Source organism: Cibotium barometz, chromosome 39, assembly GCF_041138505.1.
Source record: "Cibotium barometz isolate CiBa-2024 chromosome 39, ASM4113850v1, whole genome shotgun sequence".
NCBI classification, from domain to species: domain Eukaryota; kingdom Viridiplantae; phylum Streptophyta; class Polypodiopsida; order Cyatheales; family Cibotiaceae; genus Cibotium; species Cibotium barometz.
In genome coordinates, this window is record NC_141084.1 from 19938276 (window position 1) to 19958820 (window position 20545).

Consider the following 20545-nt stretch of genomic DNA (forward strand, 5'->3'; position numbering starts at 1 on the left):
CATTTAGGGAGCAAATCTACCCCTATATACGGCACACTCATTGTGCCAAGTGACAGGATCGTCAGTTCTGAGCATGCCTGGCAAAGTTTCCTATTGGTGTGGTGGTCTCTATGGTTGATTTTGCAGAGAACTACACCTCCACACCTTTTCAGAAGATACAATTTGAGTATTACTTCTTGGAGCAGGTAATGGTTATATTTCATAATATTTGTTTTGTGTTTGAGCTATATTACTTAATTGATTTTTTGTGTCCTAATTGTCTCTCTCCCTTACCTTACCAGGTTCCTATTATGGTTAACATCTTCACGTGCTATTTAGCCTTGCTTCACACAAGCTAGGTGACACTCAAGAGGATGTGACTACTAGTCACATGACTCGCATATCCATAAGGCTAGGAACAACAACTTGCCACAAGTCCAACGCTTGTAGTGCATAGAACATTCATGACCCTTGGTCATAAGTTCCTTATAGCATCTGCCATCTACTATTCTGTGGCTTTCAAAATTCAGCCATAGAGCCCACACGGCTGTCTTGCCATATCTCATGGTACTAATTCATGATACATATCCAACTCCTGTTACAAAATGAGTTCCAAGGCTTGCCCTACCTAGCCATCAACATAGAAGGCTCTTCAAAACCTGTAGAGAATCCACATGGCATACATAGAAGCTCCATGCATATCTTGTGCCTTTTGGAGATGCTATTCATAGCATTTGGATCTTAAGATGTTTTTATGGCTGTCCACCACATCTCAAGGTACTTGCTAGAACACAAAAAAGAAATTCACTGATGCAAGTACTTCGATGGAAATTCCTACAAACATGTTAGAAGTCATCTCCTGTCTTTATCAGACACCAGGGCCTCTGTTGTGGGTGTGCCCGCCCTTTGTAGGTGTTTTATCATTTTTCCTCACTCCCCGTATTTTTTCCCCATTTTTTCCTATTTTTCCAGGGTATGGGAGGCAATGTAGGACCTGTCGGCTGTACCAGATGCTGGCCGACTGGTCACAGGCAGTCCCAGTTGCTCTTTGCTGGTGGCCAACTCCACACGTGTGAGGGCCGACCTTGAGATGCTGGCCGACTGATGGTTTTCACTGGTCGTGGGCATTTTATGTCCTGTCGGCTGTCCTTCTATTGGCCGACTGCACTCATGGGGCCATATAAAATGGCCCCATGGTCCCCCACCTATTGTCTCTTGTTTTCATTGCGGGATCTTGTGTATAGAGAAGAGTTACACGCCTCTCTCTCTCCTTCTCTTGTGCTGTCTATTTTCTGCACTCTACTTGCTCTTGTGATCTCAGATTTTGTTATCTTCTCTGTTGCGTATTTTGACATGGTACTTTCGTTTTGGCCACTTAAATGTGGATGCTCTGCCGGCAAGCTTTCCGGGACCAGATGGTGGTTGGCTTGCTAGATGTTGGTAGCAGGTATGGACGTTGTAGTTCTTGCATACGTGGTAAGCAGCACAGGGAATCCTTTCCGAAGCAGGCTTCCAGGCGGGCTTCAAAACCATTGGAGTTGATTCACATTGACTTGTGTGGACCTCAGCAGATACCATCAATGGGAGGATCTCTCATTTTATGCTGCTTGTTGATGACTGTTCCAGATTCATGTGGGTCTACTTTCTTGCACAGAAGGACCAAGCTTTTGCACGGTTCAAGGATTGGCACGTGATGGTGGAAAAAGAGTCTGGATTGCAGGTAAAGACTCTCAGGGTTGACAAAGGGGGTGAATTCTCCTCGAATGTATTTCTCAGATTTTGTGCAGATCATGGCATCAAAAGGGAACTGGCCAATACAGGACCGCCTTCAGAGAATGGAGTTGTAGAAACAGGACTGTGGTGGAGATGGCGAGGACCATGCTGGAGCATCGTGATCTTCCTCGTCCACTTTGGGGAGAGGCTGTGGCAACGGCTGTCCATACCCTCAATCGGTCTCCAACGACTTCAGTACCTAATATGACTCCGTTTGAGGCATACTTTGGCAGGAAACCTGATGTCTCGCACTTTCGTGTTTTTGGGAGTGATGCGTATGTACATATTCCGAACAAGCAAAGGGGGAAGCTTGACTCCAAATCCCGCAAGCTTATATTTGTGGGGTATAATTCTCTTTCCAAGGGATATAGATTGTATGATCCAGATAGGAATGAGATTGTTGTCAGCCGGGATGTGGTCTTTGATGAGCATGTTCCAGTATCCATTGTCGAGGAGCCGCCACTTCTTGGAGATCCAGAAGAGTCTGATGATGATTCCCCGACCATTGTTCCAGTTGATCCACCTCAGTCAGTACAGGAGGTTGAGCCCGCACCTGGAGTAGAGCTTCCGCAACGGCAGGAGGCTCCACGATCTGTTCGAATACCCAGGTGGTTGTTGGACACCCTTCGGGAGTCAGGTGTCACGGAGTTACCCTCCGAGTGGACCACAGAGAGGACGGCTCTCGAAGATCGCACAGAGTCCGTGACAAAAGCAATACAACGGAGCTTCTTCAGGTAAACTATGCTTTGATGTCTCGTATTATGCGGGACAAGGAGCCCACTTCCATTAAGGAAGCCCTTTCACAGGATACTTGGAGGAAAGCCATGCAGGTGGAACTTGATGCCATCGAGAAGAACAAAACATGGGAGTTGGTACCGAGGCCGTCGAAACGGTCAGTCATTGGTGTCAAATGGGTCTTTAAGACCAAATATGCGTCAGATGGGTCGGTGGACAAACACAAAGCCAGACTTGTGGCTAAAGGTTATGCTCAGCGGCCAGGCATCGACTACGAGGATACCTTTGTACCGACAGCACTGATGACCATGATTCGGACCGTTCTTGCCCTTGATTCTTCTCAGAGGTGGCCAGTGTATCAAATGGATGTAAAATCTACGTTCCTTAATGGTGACATGCAGGAGGAGGTGTATGTTGAGCAGCCTCCAAGCTTTGTTGTTCCAGGATCAGAAGGGATGGTTTATAGGTCACGTAAGGCCTTGTATGGTCTTAAGCAGGCTCCCAGGGCTTGGAATCAAAAGATTGATTCCTTCTTTGTTCGGACTGGTTTTCAGAGATCGGTTGCAGATCCCAACCTGTATCTCTTTCGGGAACGCGGCATGGTTACGATTATCATCCTTTATGTGGATGATCTCATCCTCACCGGCGGTCATGTGGAGCACATCGGCGTGACGAAGGCTGCCTTGTCAAAGGAGTTTGAGATGACCGACCTAGGCTTACTCCACTTCTTTTTGGGATTGGAGATCTGGCAGACCGAGAGGGGGTTTTTTGTCTCTCAGCAACAGTATATTCATGAGTTGCTTGAGGCCTTTGGGATGGAGAACTGCAAGCCTATTACTTCGTTGATGGACCCAAACACAAAGTTAACTATTAATGATCCTTGTGAGCCAGTTGATGCCTCGCAGTATCGGAAGTTGGTTGGTTCATTGATCTGGTTGCTGAACACCAGATTGGATTTGAGCTTCTCCGTGGGACTGTTGAGCTCTTTTATGCAGACGCCATTGAAGTCTCATTGGGACGCAGGATTGCTTATCTTGCGGTATCTGCAGAGTACGAAGGATCTAGGACTCTTTTACATAGGAGGGGATGGAGTCAGACTCCAAGGTTGGAGTGACTCAGATTGGGGAGGAGATTAAGACATGAGGAGATCCACTTCAGGTTACAGTTTTATCCTCGGCTCATGAGCAGTTTCTTGGAGCAGTAAGAGGCAGTCAACTATTGCCCTATCTTCGACAGAGGCAGAGTACCGGATTGCTTGTGGTGCTGCTTGCGAGGTTGTGTGGCTGCGGAGGCTGTTAGGTGAGATTGGGTTTCCACAGAAGGAGCCCACAGTCATCCAGTGTGATAACCAGAGTTGTATAGCTATTGCTCGGAACCCGGTCTTCCATGCCCGGACCAAGCACATAGAGATATAGTATCACTTTGTACGTGAGAAGATCTTGGCTGGTGACATCTTGCTACTTTATTGTTCGACGGAGGACAATGCGGCGGACCTCTTCATGAAGTCTCTACCTCAGGCTACGCTCAGGCGGCACTCCAGCTCCCCAGGGTTGATTTCACAGCCAGGAGCTGAGAGGGGGTGTTAGAAGTCATCTCCTGTCTTTATCAGACACCAGGGCCTCTCTTGTGGGTGTGCCCGCCCTTTGTAGGTGTTTTATCGTTTTTCCTCACTCCCCGTAGTTTTTCCCCATTTTTCCCTATTTTTCCAGGGTATGGGAGGCAGTGTAGGACCTGTCGGCTGTATGAGATGCTGGCTGACTGGTCATAGGCAGTCCCAGTTGCTCTCTGCTGCTGGCCGACTCCACACGTGTGAGGGCCGACCTTGAGATGCTGGCCGACTGATGGTTTTCACTGGTCGTGGGCATTTTATGTCCTGTCGGCTGTCCTTCTACTGGCCGACTGCACTCATGGGGCCATATAAAATGGCCCCATGGCCCCCCACCTATTGTATCTTGTTTTCATTGCGGGATCTTGTGTATAGAGAAGAGTTACACGCCTATCTCTCTCCTTCTCTTGTGCTGTCTATTTTCTGCACTCTACTTGCTCTTGTGATCTCAGATTTTGTTATCTTCTCCGCTGCGTATTTTGACAAAACATTCATGCTGTCCATGTTTTTATGACTAAAGCATCACATGCTTTTGACCGAGGTAGCATTCATGGATGCCCACAATAAAGACAGGCTATCTACTGAGCCTTTCAACCAAAAACGGTTCTTGAAAACAGCCCCAAACATCACATGTTTTATGGCTGCTGTAACTACACCGGCTAGGTGCGAACGTCCTTGGGCATTGTCTCGTGAACAATACGTATGCAACACTTAAAATGTAACAACCACAATGCAGAAAACAATGGAAAGATACATCACTGCATAAGTTAATCTGCAAGAGACAAGCATTGCATAGTACACCACCACTAGGGCCGCAAACGGGCTGCCCCCCCCCCCCCCCCCCCCCCCCCAAAAAAAAAATCCGAAGTATATTATTGGAGTATTTTAATTTGTACAAAGTTCCAAGGACTTGCCAGCTAGATAATCCAATGCAATGCAAATATAAAGACAAGTTAGCCAAACAAAAGTGCGTCGAAGTAGATTGTCGATGCCGGACTCGTTGAATGAGTCAAAGTAGCCTGGCCGCGAGTCTCATTCTCCTAGGGGGAGTGAACGTGGAACTGTCGTTCCGAGACCAGCACAAATAGGTGCTCTCATCCTAGAGCTTGGCTCACACCCTTGCAGAGTCCGTGGTTCAAGCCTCCCTGGTGCAAGTACACAAACAGGTACAGGCACACGAACAAGTACAAGTACACAAACAGGTACTAGTATGCAGTTTCCAATAGCAAGTACTCAAACCGGTACATGCGGAGTCGATTCACAAGTACATCTGGTGCAACAAGTACAATAGGGTTTTCAGCAAGTACTGTAGGTACGGTAGGGTTTCTAGTAGGTACTGGAGGTACAGTAGGGTTTTCCAGCAAGTACTGCAGGTACAGAAGGCTGTACAACAGCTGTTTCATGAAGTGCAAATGCAAGACCAGTGGGTACAGCTGATGATACGGGTGGTACAGCACCTTTGAGAGCAGGTACAGTCGGCAGCAAGTACAGGGCAGACAGGAGAGTTTTCTTTTTAGGTGTCGATTTGGATATAGAGAGACCCAAGAGAGAGCAGTTATGGGAGAGGTTACTGGAAGGGGTCCAACCCTGGGTTGACACATGGCAGTGCCCACCTTTAATGAAGGTGGGCAGCTTTATAAAATGCAACACCCCCCCCCCCCCCATTATAGAGGGACACGTGGGAGGTGCCCACAATTTGGGCTGGCCACACCTTGGTCCTTGGGCCCTAGGCAAGGGCCAAGAGGCGGTGCCTGGCTTTAATGAAGTGTAAATAGTAAAGGTCATAAAACCTTTGCTGGAAGGAGTCCAACCCCGCATTGACACATGGCAGTGGCCACCTTTAATGAAGGTGGGCAGCTTTATAAAATGCCCCCCCCCCCCCCCCCATTATAGAGGGACACGTGGGAGGTGCCCACAATTTGGGCTGGCCACACCGTCGTCCTTGGGCCCTAGGCAAGGGCCAGGAGGCTGGCTTTAATGAAGTGTGAATAGTAAAGGTCATAAAACCTTTACAAGAATAAACAAAGGTTTAAATGAATACTTACCACCTGTTCACATGCCACAAACCATGTCAAACTATGGGACACTTGCACGGTTCACGGGTGGGCGTCCCTGCTCATGAATTGGACACGTCAAAGCAGGTAGTCACGAAATGAGTTTTAAGCAAGGAAAGATGCGTGACATGCATTATGCAATGGATACATCTCCCATTCATGGAACTTGTAGATAGAAGGTATTCTCGAGCACAGAACTGTCAGAATATGCACAGAACTGTCAGAATATGCAGCGGAAATGATAACCAAACTTGGGTAGACAAGAGCAAGTAGAATGCAGAAAATAGACAGCACTTGGGCGGCCAAATGGTGACATTCCCTGGGCTTCTAAATAGTTAACCACAACTTGTAGATAGAAGGTCTTCTCGAGCACAGAACTGTCAGAATATGCACAGAACTGTCAGAATATGCAGCGGAAATGATAACCAAACTTGGGTAGACAAGAGCAAGTAGAATGCAGAAAATAGACAGCACTTGGGCGGCCAAATGGTGACATTCCCTGGGCTTCTAAATAGTTAACCACAACTAAATACGCCTAAAGAAGCTGTGGGTAATCTTTGAAGTAGTTGCGTTGATAGGCAAGTAGTTTTGAACTTCACAAGGTATCACCTTGAAAACTTACCAGCAAGTAGCTTTCTCTCCTTGTGAAACACAATCTGCTCAGGTTGAAGAATTTCCTCTTGCTCATCAATCTTTGGTGGTTCTTTTGTGACAGGCTTTTCTGGCTCTCGCCCCACGTATATCCGCAGTAGACTCACATGAAAAGCATTGTGAATCCTCCAATGCTCAGGCAATGCAAGTCAGAAAGCAGCCTCATTAATCGCTTCATCATCCTAAAAGGTCCATAATACCTAATAGAGAGCTTAGGGCATGCTCCCTCCTTTCTTGGCCTCTTATTGAGTCTTGCTTTCTCAAATTTCAGCAATACCCAATTATTCTCTTTGATGTCCACCTCTCTTCTATGCTTGTAGGCAGTCCTCTTATGCTTAGCCTGTGAACGGGTAACGGCTATTCGCAATTATGCAAAGGCAACATCAAGATTTGACATACTTGTCAGTTGCATCCTTAGTGCGTAAGATGGGTGGCGATATCGCTTTATATACAATCTCAAACAGGGCCTTTTCCATGGAGGCATGCACTGTGTTGTATGCAAACTCTACCAACGGGGTAGATACTTCTCCCAAGTTGTTTTCTAATTTGCAACATAGCATTTGAGGAGATCCAACATAGCTGAATTTTTGCAGCCTCACTTTGCCCAGCTGTTTGGGGGTGAAAAGCTGCACTCCCACTGGAATCAGAATCACTTGTCCCAACAGTGGACCCCCCTCATGCGAGTATTGCCAAGCATTTCTGGAACGGCAGGTATGAAACGGGTTTCATACATTTTGAAACCTTTTCTAAAAGGTAAGAAATGGGTCCAAAAAATGTCTATATTTTTGACTTGGAATATACAAAAGAAAAAGTATTTATCCCTATGACATAACTTATAAGAAACCACACTGAATTCATTTCAATAAACAAACAAAATACATGTAAGATATCACAAATCATGATTGATCATTGGGCCACTACCCACTAGTAAGAAAAAGCTTCATACTTCATTAATAGTGATCACTAAATAGAAATCAAAACGATAACCATGCAGATGATGAGTCATGACTCATAATCCATGATTCGTAGCATAAATTGCAAATGAAGCTAGCTGTTAGCAGCAAGAAAGTATCAAAAAAGTACATAAATATATGATGTAACATGTCCAAACTAAATAACAAAGTTCAAATAAAATGATACTGCGAGCTACTATATACTTTATCCTCCTCCTCATGCTCATCCTCATCTGCATCCTCTGCCTCTGCACCCTCACTCTCACGGGCACTACACGTAGTTGAGTCCTCAAATGCCTCATCCTCTAGAGGTGTGGGTGCGGCACTAGTACTGGCCTCCTGACAAGATCGTGTAGTGCGAGCTAGAGTCATGATCTCCTCATAGAGCATGGAATAGATGTCTCTCTCCTCTTGAGGAATGTCAGGAATCTCCTTGCACTTCGTGATGTCAATCTTATCAGAATTCACTTGGTGAGGCTCAATGGGATGATTCTTTTTCTCTAGCAATCGGAGATTGCAGTAGGAAAAGACAAGCCTCTCCAATTGTGCTATTGAGAGTCTCTCTCTCTTTTTCGTGTGAAAAAGAGCCCATGTCGTCGAGTTTCTCTCATAGTTCCTCATAGAGCACGGAATAGATGTCTCTCTCCTCCTAAGGAATGTCGGGAATCTCCTTACACTTTGTGATGTCAATCTTATCATGATTCACTTGGCGAGGCTTAAAGGATGACCCTTTTGCTCTAGCAATCAGAGATTGCAATGGCGAAAGACAAGCCTCTCCAATTGTGTTGTGGAGAGTTTGTTTCCCTTTTTCGTTTGAAAAAGAGCCCATGTACTCTAGTTCCTCTCACACAAGCGATCAGCTAGGTGGACAGCCAGTTGGGCAGTCAGATGGACGCCAGTGTGGGAAAGCAATGCAGAGGATGGGCACACAGCAATGAATTTGTCTAGGTACTGGTGGTCGTGGAGTAGGTTACTTGCATGTGACAGCCAGGCGGGCGGGTTTTCTTGCATCATGGAGCAGACCGCATCGCGTTGAGGCATCTCCATAGCCAGAGTGGACAGGCTTAGACCAGCATGATGGAAGCGGGTCTATGGGTTTTTGGCACCGTGATTGGATGGTGCATATGTGAATGGTTCTGTATGGAAACAAGACAAAAGTGTCAAAGGGAAACAAGCCTAAGGGTTTCATGTGGAAACAGGTCGTAGGTTTCTCGAGGAAACATGTATTTGGGTTTCTCCAGGAGATAGGTCACATGCAAGCAGAAGGTACAAGAATGGACACATGTTTGGTAAAGCCTTGCTACTGATTGGGCAGGGGACAGGGAATCCATGATAGAGATGGATAGTACCCTTGGAAGGTAGAGAGGGTTGGTACAGGTGTGTCGACTGTATGGTATGCTGTGCTGTGTTGCGAGTTCTCTTTTGAGAGACAGTTTGGGAGTTTGTGTTGTGATGCAGAAGCACTGGATGTGTCAGGGGGTGATGCTGTTCATAGGGTGAGAGGCTATGGATGGTTATGGCAGCCGTGATCATGGGAGAAAGCTTCTGTATGGAGGACTCCATGTGTGAGTCTTTTGATGTGAACAATGGCTAGACTTGGTTGTGGATGCCGAGTGGATATGAAGCCATGATGCAGGGTATTTGCAGGCTTCAGGAGTTCTACTGTGACGGCTGAGTTCCCAGCCGTATTGTAATCAAAGCTCTTATAATCAATTAAAGAAATATCGCAAGGGGTGCCACTGCGTTTTGGGGCCAATCGGTGTGTGTGTACTGTTTGCAGGAGCACTCTAGCTCCCCCTGTTTGTTTTCCTCCTCTAGGTCCTCAATGGTGTTGAAGTGTTTTATGTGCGAGTGTTTGTTTCACCGCCCGTCAGATTTCTGAAGGCCGGTTTCATAATATGAGAGAATGTTATAGACTTGGGCTCGTCCTTGTCCTCCCATGCTGTCCACTCACGACACACAACAGTGCACAATAAGCCATGTCGCACTCACTAGTCTCTCCACCACAATAAACATATATGCGAACCAAGTTTTGGAGGGTTTGAGAAGCTCAAGATTAGTGTTGGTTGCTACATGCACTGAGCTTGACCGTGATAATGCACAACATGGCCTTCTTTATACCTTTAATGTGGTGAGAGGCTTTATTATCCAATTTAGAGAATAGAGAGAGAGAGAGAGATAAGAGAATGAGAATGAGAATGTAGAAGTCGACACAGTATTGGGTCCCAAATACTACACCCCCCCCCCTTCTCTACCTGCAAGCAGGAGTGTTTGTTTATATTATTCTTTGGAGAATGCTGTACAATGCTTGAGTAACAAGCGATATGAATGCCCAATCCAAGGACGAGGAAGATTGTACGTCGGCTCGGCTGAGTATCCACCTAATCCGAGGCTCTACTGAAGACTCTTCTGGCCACTGATGCAAGTCTAGATAGTTGTAGGACTGCACATATGCTGGCTGTGAAGAGGAGCTTCCTTGATGCTTGGAGAGTATGGATGCTGTCTTGCTTCTGCACTTTCTGCTGAATACCTGAGTGACTTGTGTGGGACTGAGGCACGTGCTTATATATGACCTTCTACTGCTGGTCGGCTGCTAGAGAGAGCTGTCGACTTGCTGTAAAAATCCCACGACTGCATTAATTTTTGTCGGCTGCTGCAAATTACACATGACTGCATAATATGCCAGTTGACTACTGCAAATGCTCACGATTGCATTAAATGCCTGAGTCGGCTGCTGTACAATTGTTTCGGCTGTTGTAGGGTTGGTCGGCTGTTGGGCGACTGGTCACCTAAGTCATCAATGGCTGGCCGACTGCATGGCAAGGGCTAAGGCAGCCCAACTTGGGCTAGCCTTGCAAAGGGATATCCAAGGGCTGGCCCCTTCTATGTGCAATGATCCTAAACATGCCTATACATGCATCTAAGGCTATGGCAGACATCTATATGCTCCTGTATGATGATTTCACCAAGTGGGTTAAGAGGACTGACACCTGACTGACCTCTAAGGCTCAGAGAACGACCTAGGTAGCTCGTGCCTGGACTGAGGGCTCACAATGGGGTCACGATGTATGACAAATATTCCTAAAAAAAGGTGCTACTTTTGTACAAATGTTGCACTGATGATCATGCCAGTGTGTCATTGTGTACCCCAGTGCAAGGTGCACGTGACATTGCCTCCTGCTTAACTTGGCCGCAGGTTCAGGGCTTCCAAGTAGTCCGCTAACAACTGGGGGTAGTCCTGAAAGAACACTTCATCTAGCCAAACTGCTTCATGGGTTCCATGGTCTTTAAACTTCGTGTAGAACTATCGTATTCTTCAATTGGATCCATGCTTCCATCTATGGAGGAGAATTTGCTTTGGCTCTATGATTAGCTTCGTCTATCATATCTAGTTGTTGCTCTTTTGATATATCTTGCAATGTTGAACCTACATATGGCTTGAAGCTTCAACCAAGAAACATGAAAGACATTGTGTATAGTCCAACTTTCCGGCAACTTTAACTTTAAGGAGACGTCACTTACTTTTACATCACATGGTGCGAGTAGGCCGAAATTACCATGTGTTTGAAGGCTTATTCTCATAACGCATCCTTGACTTTGAGGGGGGTTTGTTGGGTATTTCAAGCAGCCAACGTACATGGTTGTTAAAAAAGAAAGAAAAAATTGCAAGTTACCTAGGCTCTGACACCAATTGTAGAACACTTGTGTTTATGTGCTAGGGTTTTCCAGAGATAGAAAGAAGAGTGTGGTGGAATCACACATACAACACACTCAAGAGTCCTAAACTACTACTCTGTATTATGTACAAGAAAGAAGTAATACAACTGAATTCAAGTACAAGATGTGGCTGAGAATGTAGATGCTGAATCACAACCATGTGACCAATTGTATACTCGTGGCTAGCACTTCGCTTTAGAGAAACGCTTTGTGAAGTCCAACATCGAGGAAAGCAGGTGAATATGACAATTTGACTACCCATGTATATGTATGCACCAATGCTCCTAGTCAGCCAATAGTATTGTTGTTTGTCACCTGTTCCTGACTGTCACATCATCAGTGCTACATCACCAGTGCCACGTGGCAATATGTGTTAGAATTCGTGGTGCTCATGCTAGATCAACTATGTGGAGGAGAGAGACTCACAAAATACAAGAAAATATCTTGCTTATTAAGTTGCTCAAATACAACTAGGCTTCTTGCTCCATACAAAATGCCTTCTAGCTCCACCTTTAAATAGGTGAGCTAGTGGACCATAAGTCCATTCACACACACACACCCTTCTCTTCCCCTTTTATATAACCTTAGTCTCTTAATACCCCCCTTCGATACCAACTATGAAAGAAATTGGAATAAGTAGTATTGGACATAGGTTGCCTTTTTATAACATTAGGCGTACAAGGTTAGGAATATAGGTGTGGTTACATTGAGATTTAAAACAATTTCTCAGTGGAGTTAGAGGCTGATACAAAGTTAGCCTGTGACTCTTTGTTAGGACATTTAGTAGTGATATGTCCCGTTTGTTTACACTTGTTACATTTCATTTTGTTGGGATATTTGATCCAACAATTATTTGCCAAATAATCCACCTTTTTACAATGGGCATATCTTACTTTGATCACTAGATGTGACAAATCTTGTTCGATATTCGATGAAGTGGTTGCATTTGAAGATTCAGCTCCTCCCTTTAGCCTCTTTTCTTCATCAAGACAAGATTGAATGACTCCTTTAAGGGTGGGATTAGGTATGTTCTTCAGGGTGGTGACTAAGGTGGGGTACACCTTCTTGACTGCTTTTAGCAAAACAGCCATTGCATCATCTTCATCCATTCCCGCATTATTTGGGTGTTGTCCTTTGACATTGGGTATTGAAGGAGGTTACTAGAGAGTAATGGGCTGATTTATGAAGAAGAAAAAACCAGAAATTTATGATATTTTGGCTTAAGTAGAAAGAGAAAGGCTTATGAGAGTGCAACAACCCTTAATCAAGCCAAGGATGTTGCATAAAAAGGAGACTAAGATGGTAAATTTTATGGTTTAGTACTTAGGGTTTGTGCCCAACCACTAATTTTGATGGAGATTAACTTCATTAGTGTCAAGGAACAGTTTGTTTGGCGATTAAGATCACCATTAGTGTTTAAAAACACGATTAGTGCTTAAGAGCACATTTCTAACATCTAATGACACTTGCATTGGTGATTAGATTCACCATTCGTGTTTAAGAACACTCTTAGTATTTAAAAACACTTTGGAATGACTCTTCTCTGTTGGATTAGTAGTCTTATTAGTGTTAATCAACACTATTAGTGCTTATAAGCACACTTTAAAAAGCTTTGTGCACTTGAAGATGATGTTGATGATGGAGCTTGATGAGAATGAGGCTCATGAATACCTCATGGTGTATGGCCACCGCTTCAAGCTCAAAAATAGGATCAGCAACAAGCCCTCTCACAAGAGCACTTAGGTGATTAGAGCAAAGAAGAGGGGATTAGTGAAAGAGAATCACTATTAACAAGCTTGAGCAAGCTTTCATGGAGAAGTGAAACAGTAGGCGCCTGGTTTTTCTCTTATTGTGAGAGCATGGAGCAGCCATTAGGGCTAAAAATGAAGCTGTAGACTCTCGAGGCTATGGGCTTCAAAAGCCCTAAGCCCACGCAGCCTATTATGCGCTGCAGACGTCGAATTCATGTACGACATCGATGGCAGCCAGGAACTGCGCCGGCCTGCACAGCGGCAATGCCGCAACGGAGAGAGGGCGACTCGACTGATGAGCTGTACGAAAATGTCGGCCCGGATATCCTCTTCACTTTCTTAGTTGAGAGCTCCCCAAGATTTTGCCTCCACGAGCTGCTAGAGCTTCTCCACTAGCAGGAGGTTCAGCTCCCATGCTAGATCAACTATGTGGAGGAGAGAGACTCACAAAATACAAGAAAATATCTTGCTTATTAAGTTGCTCAAATACAACTAGGCTTCTTGCTCCATACAAAATGCCTTCTAGCTCCACCTTTAAATAGGTGAGCTAGTGGACCATAAGTCCATTCACACACACACCCTTCTCTTCCCCTTTTACATAACCTTAGTCTCTTAATAATATGGCAATGCCACGTGGCACGTGTGTCGTCCGACCCTACCAGTTGGCTGCTATGTGATATCCGGTTGTTCTCTACATGTGTCACATTGACACTACTTGGGAGATCATCGCCAATATCATAGCTTGGCAAATGCCAGACGCACAGAGGCTATTGGGCATCCAGATATACGACACTTAGTGCATTTGTACTATATAGTTAGATATTATTCACATTTTTATGGCCACATGGGCTTGTATAAAAGGACCATCTAGATTTGTGCAAACAAAGCGCACTGCTTTCATGAGGGAGTGGGATCAAGGGATCTTTTTCTCATCGACGCCCATAGGACGCTCTTGGCACCTTTGTGCTGTGCTCCAAGTTGGTTGAGATCACCCTACATTTTGAGATGAGGTTTTTTTGTTTTGACTTCTAGCTGTGATTTTGTATGGTCTATTCATAAGTGATATAAGTCTCCTTTTTGCACTCCAAAAATAATAAAAATAAATAAATCTGCCTCTTGGATCTTCTTAAATGAATTTCTCCTTGGTCCCTCTCATGCACGTCCAGCTGTTGGGTGTCCTATTATGTTCCTGAGACTAACCTAGGGGTTAAATTGTGAACCTGGGGTCAGGTTGGCTAATTTGGTGGCTAGGAGGACCCAAAGATTAGTAAAAGCAGGCTGATTCTAAGGGCTAATTCTTATAAGTTACAATAAGTGACTTATGAGTTAATAATCTATGGGGTTAGGTTGACTAATTTGGTGGCTAGGACCAAAAGATTAGTAAAAGCAGGCTGATTCTAAGGACTAATGCTTATAAGTGACGATAAATGACTTATGAGTTAATAAATCCATAAGTATCGCTTTTATAGGAAAATGAGAGTTATGTGATGAGTGTATTGTTATATTGTATTGTCATATGACAAGATGGTGTGTGCACCTAGACCTTGGGTGCAATCCACTCTTGATTGTCCATCCTTGATGCACATGGTCCACTGATAAATTGTGAACCTGGGGGGTTAGGTTAGTTGATTTGGTGGCTAGGAGGACCAAAAGATTAGTAAAAGTAGGTTGATTCTAAGGGCTAATGCTTACAAGTGACGATAAGTGACTTATGAGTTAATAATCCCATTAGTATCGCTTTTATTGGAAAACGAGGGTTATGTGATGAGTGGATTGTTATATTGTATTGTCATGTGACAAGATGGTGTGTGTGCCTAGACCTTGGGTGCAATCCACTCTTGATTGTCCATCCTTGATGCAGATGGTCCATTGATGGCCTTCTTAGGGCAGCTCTTCAGGGCTGACTAGTGTGGTCTGTATGGGCGGAGCCTTAGCCCCTTAGCTTGGGGTAGACCTATGTTGTATGGGATCTATGGTTGGGTGGTGAGCTAGCTTGCGGAACCTTTGATTCTAGTTCGTGAATCCTTGATGCGTCCCATGCCATTTTCACGCTTGTCCTATATGATCTTGTTGTGAGAACCTTAATTTCGGATTTTCACGCTTGTCCTATATGATCTTGTTGTGAGAACCTTTGATTCTATTGCGTGAATCCTTGATGCGTCCCATGCCATTTTGATGTGATGCGTCCCATGCCATTTTGAATCGAGATTCTTTGCATAACTTGATGTATGTGCGTGTGCGTGTCAACTAACTTGAAATATGGGCATGCATGTGCAGCATATACAACCATACAGCAGCTTTCATATTTCGACTGACATATCTGGTGAAATCTGCTTGTTCGAGGTTATCAAATGCATGTCATCACGTTCTAGACACGTCTTTGCTGAACCAGGGTGGTTTTGAGGATGAGGTATGTGGTATTATTAAATATGACATAGACATAGAGAAAGGCTAAGAGACAAAGATAGCACAAACACATTCATGCACGTGCACGCGTGCACATGGGGAGATTTGCATGAAAGCAAGTTTGCACATCCATGCATGCACATGCCTGTGCACACACAAATATTTATAATGCACCTATTCATTGGTACCTAACTGAAGATTGGACATGCAAGTGTAACGAGTGCACAATGGGAAACAATGAATTACAAGGAACTCATATTAACGAAAATTAAAGAAAAACATAGCTTATACAGCTGAAAAATGTAACTGTAACAGGATTGGAGGTGGCAACTGAAAGTGTCTAGACATAGGGACATTTTTATATATTTGTCATTTGACCAGTCTTAACCTGAAAATGTATTTAAAGTATGGTAGATCCTTGTCTTCATTTTGTATATCTAGTGTGTTGTATTTGCCCTACCAGCAACCCTCTTTTGTAGTTTGCATTCCAAGTAAGCTGATTTGATGGCATCACGTATTTTTGTAATCAGGAAAAATGCGTATAGTCTAAGAGCCTTCATCATAGTTGTGCTTGCCTTAGCTGTAGGTGTTAGCTATGCTCTTGTTTCCTTGCCTTAGGGATGTTTAGTCAATAACCCTTTGAATCCATACTGTACCTTAGGAAGATACACTTTCCTGAGTCTAGAACATGCAGGTAACAATCATATCCAAATGTTACGAAATATGACAGTGAAGGCTTCTTATTGGAATACACTTGTTGAGGAGTCATCCCCTGGACCGTTGGTGTAACTCTAGTTGAGTATGTTCACCACAGTGTTAACTGTCTCGGCCCAAAAGATTTTGTGACATTCATTTCCTCTTTAGCATACTCTTAGCCATCTCCATGACTCTGTAGTCTTTTTGTTCCGCCACTTGGTTTTGTTGAGGTTCATGCCTGGGCTGCACGGGCATTAAAGGCTGACAATTTACAGGTTGTTGCATCTCGTTCCTCTTCTAATGACCATATCAATTCGGACAATAAAGGCTGACAATTCATGCAGGTTGTTGTGTCTCGTTCCTCTTCAAATGGCATTGCCACTGGCATCATGCACCAGCTCGATTAAAGTGTACCCTCAGGTCACGGTCTGTACGCAATGGAGAGCAGATCTCGCTTGATATTTGGTACATAGAGGACATCTTACAACTTTTTAGTATTGCCATTGCTTGAAATAGTACCTTTGCGTTTTGCTAGGCATTTGGCATCATTCCTAATTGCCTTCAGGATGGACTCTCCTATTGGCTGTAGATAAGGTTGACAATTTATACAGGTTGTTGTGTCTCATTCCTCTTCAAATGGCATTGCCACTGGAATCCAAGATGATTGCACCAGCTCGATTAAAGTGTACTCTCAGGTCACGGTCTGTACGCAATGGATAGTAGATTTCGCTTGATATTTGGTACATAGAGGACATCTGACAACTTTTTAGTATTGCCATTGCTTGACACAAAAGAAATAGTGCCGTTGCTTTTTGCTAGGCATTTGGCATCATTCCTAATTGCCTTCAGGATGGACTCTCCTATTGGCTGTAGATAAGGTTGACAATTTATACAGGTTGTTGTGTCTCGTTCCTCTTCAAATGGCATTGCCACTGGCATCCAAGATGATTGCACCAGCTCGATTAAAGTGTACTCTCAGGTCACGGTCTGTATGCAATGGAGAGTAGATTTCGCTTGATATTTGGTACATAGAGGACATCTGACAACTTTTTAGTATCACCATTGCTTGACACAAAAGAAATAGTACCTATGCTTTTTGCTAGGCATTTGGCATCATTCCTAATTGCTTTCAAGATGAACTCTCCTAGTGGTTGTAGAGAAGTATATAAATCCTTCTAATTGGTAATGTGTTAGAACGCTTCACTATTGATGATCCACGAACCATCGAGTGCTTAGGAATGTGTTTTGCGTTTGCACAAATTTCTTCAATTACTTCAAAGATCTTCGATTCCACTTTCACACTGTTACTTAGACTCCTTTGACGGCTTCAGCGTGCCATTCTTCTCAATTGCTTCTCTTTGCACTTAGCTTGTATATGATCTTACCTCGGGATCATCCTCCGGAATCTGCTTCTTGTTTTTTGAACTCTGTCTCTAATGCCACTTCCTCTCTTGAAAGCTGTATGGCACACTCAAACACTCCCTCTTGTTGAGCTTGCTCCATGTGTGGACTCACCATTGTACTTGTCTTCTTTCTTGCTTGAATCTCTTCTTGGCATGCTGCCAAGTGGCTCTCCCAAAATTTCCGACAATAAGCATCCCACTCAATGAACTCCTCTCTTCTCATTATGGAGAACATATTCTTGATGGTCTACTCCATAGTGGTTGCGTACTTTAGGTACGGTGCGGTATGGTATGGTATGCATACGAGTATGTAAAGTACTCATCAGGATAAGTACTTTACGTATGTTCACTTTTTTAAAATAATGTATATGTAATAAAAATATATATATTATAAACCATCCTAATTTAGCAACACTGGTACATAATTGCACAAAAACAATTGAAAGTCAAACATCTATGCTCTATAAATATCAAATGAGCTGTGAGCATATAACATGAAGTCCTGCTAAATGTGAAATCCTAGTACAAACGCCAATAGCCATATGGCCATCACAAAATAATATGACATCATACATGTTTGATCATAAATCATGAAATTACAAGGCTAGCTGCTAGTAGCGACTATAAGCTGAATATATGACTAGTCAACGGTCACTACTGAGGTAAATACTGGTATGCTAACCACTAAGTAGTAAGAGTGACTACAAGGCCACCGACTAATAAATCAAGTCTCATGAGTCACCACTCACATCATCATCCAAGCTTGAAGATAAGGATGATGAGTAGTCTACTTCTGTTAGGAGATTCATATTAAAATTATATAGCAGCTCCCACTCCACCACATCACTTAGTACACCACGTTGTTGGATCATCATCCAAGCGTGAAGATGAGGATGATGAATAGATTTACATCAAAATTATATAGCGGCTCTTGCTTCACCACGACACCTGGTACATGGTACCATTGGCTAATAAATCGAGTCTCATGAGCCACCCTCGGACATGCTCCTCCGTTTCGCCGTTCCCGGGACGTCATTCCCTGGTGACGAGAAATGCTGGAACGTCCTCGCCGTCCCCAACCCGTTTCAAATCGTGATTGCGTCTCGGGACGGTGTTTCCGCATCCCGGCCCACCATCCTCTATGACTATGTAGTGATGTACGAGGTGATCTGGTGGAGGGGGAGCCACTATATGATTTTGATGTAAATCTATTCATAGATGGAGACTGATATACTAGGTGCGGGAGCCGCTATATGATTTTGAATCTTCTCTTTTGGTATACAAACAGAATCTTCTCGAGAGAATAAATCTATCCGAGAAACCTATTGATTTCAATATCAACAAAATCTGGTCTGAATCTCGATCTCTACAAAATATATCTGCTCAGTGCGTATGCTAAGATCCATTAGAGTGAACCTGGAAAAGTTTCACCTCACATTTAGCAAAGCATAACTACTTTACTCCATAGTTGCATTCCGTACTCGTACTTATCCGTTCGGTACTTTCAATACGTACTGTACCGGTACCATGCTTTCCATACCCGTACTTAAAAAAAAGTGGTGGAGCGAGAGCCGCTATGTGATTTTGATAGAAATCTATTCGCAGATGGAGATACTGGGTACTGATGTATCAGTGCGGGAGCCGCTATATGCTTTTGATGTAAATCTATTCACGGATGGAGACTAATATACCAGGTGTGGGAGCCACTATATGATTCTGATGTAAATCTATACACAGATGGAGACTACTCATCATCCTTATCTTTAGGCTTGGATGATGATGAGTGGGTACAGGACGGGACGCTGCAATGGGAAGATTTTTTTGCCGTTTCTTTTCGCCGCTTACGGCTGTTTTCCTTTCGCCGTTTTTTGTCGTTGCTTCTGCTCGTTGTTGGCTATGCCCGTTGGCCTAGGCTATTTATATTGTCGTGGCTTAAGCTTCTTCACTCTCTCTCTCTCTCAACCCACTAGCACCAGCAACCCAACCCACACACCTCCTGATACCTCCTCTATTGGGCCATCAGGGCATTGGCCATGCTCCAAGGGAGTCACCACTGATAGAGCAGTCATCTTATGTCATGCTCATCGGCCACGCCCACTGAGATCCCGACCACGACATCCTCACCATCGCGAGATTAGAGCCATTATTGCTCGGCATCGGAGGCGCCTACTTCGCACCAGCACCAGATTTCTTTGGCACCAGCACCAGCAACCCAACCCACACACCTCCTGATACCTCCTCCATTGGGCCATCAGGGCACCGGCCATGCTCCCAGGGAGTTACCACTGATAGAGCAGTCATCTTATGTCGTGCTCACCACGCCCACCAAGATCCCGACCACGGCATCCTCACCATTGCCAGATCAGAGCCATTATTGCTTGGCATCGGAGGAGCCTACATGGCGGAGATATTTGATCTGAGGAGAGGGCAGCACTTCAATTGATCAGCATACATGGATCTACTTGATAAACATTTTCTAGTATTTTCTACTCAGTATCATCTAGGAGTCTTACTTACAGTTCTTATAATTGTAAGACAATCAGTTTATTGTACTTTTTAGTTTCATTTAGTTGTTCTCTTTGATGAGACACCAACTTCAGATGTACTCTTGGTTTTGGCTCATAGACCATTATGGCCTCTTAGAGACGTTAATATATCATTTCATTTCTCTCTCTCTCTATCAAGCGGCTTGCCGCTTAAGCCTTAGGCTCTCTCTCTCTCTCTGTCTCTCTCAAGCGGCTTGCCGCTTAAGCCTTAAGCTCTCTCTCTCTCTCTGGCCATCGCCTATGTATCACATATTACACCCCCATTATGATACTGG

The 20545-nt window shown here is 44.2% G+C and overlaps 1 protein-coding gene across 4 annotated transcripts in view; it reads left to right on the forward strand.

Moving 5' to 3' along the window:
* The window catches only part of LOC147615839 (uncharacterized), a 57348-nt gene that overhangs the window by 24280 nt on the left and 12523 nt on the right, over positions 1-20545 (forward strand). For all 4 annotated transcript variants that reach the window (XM_086778446.1, XM_086778445.1, XM_086778444.1 and 1 more), the window contains exon 7: positions 15497-15629. In XM_086778446.1, the coding sequence (XP_086634572.1) occupies positions 15497-15629 (133 nt within the window). The remainder of the gene's footprint in view (positions 1-15496; positions 15630-20545) is intronic.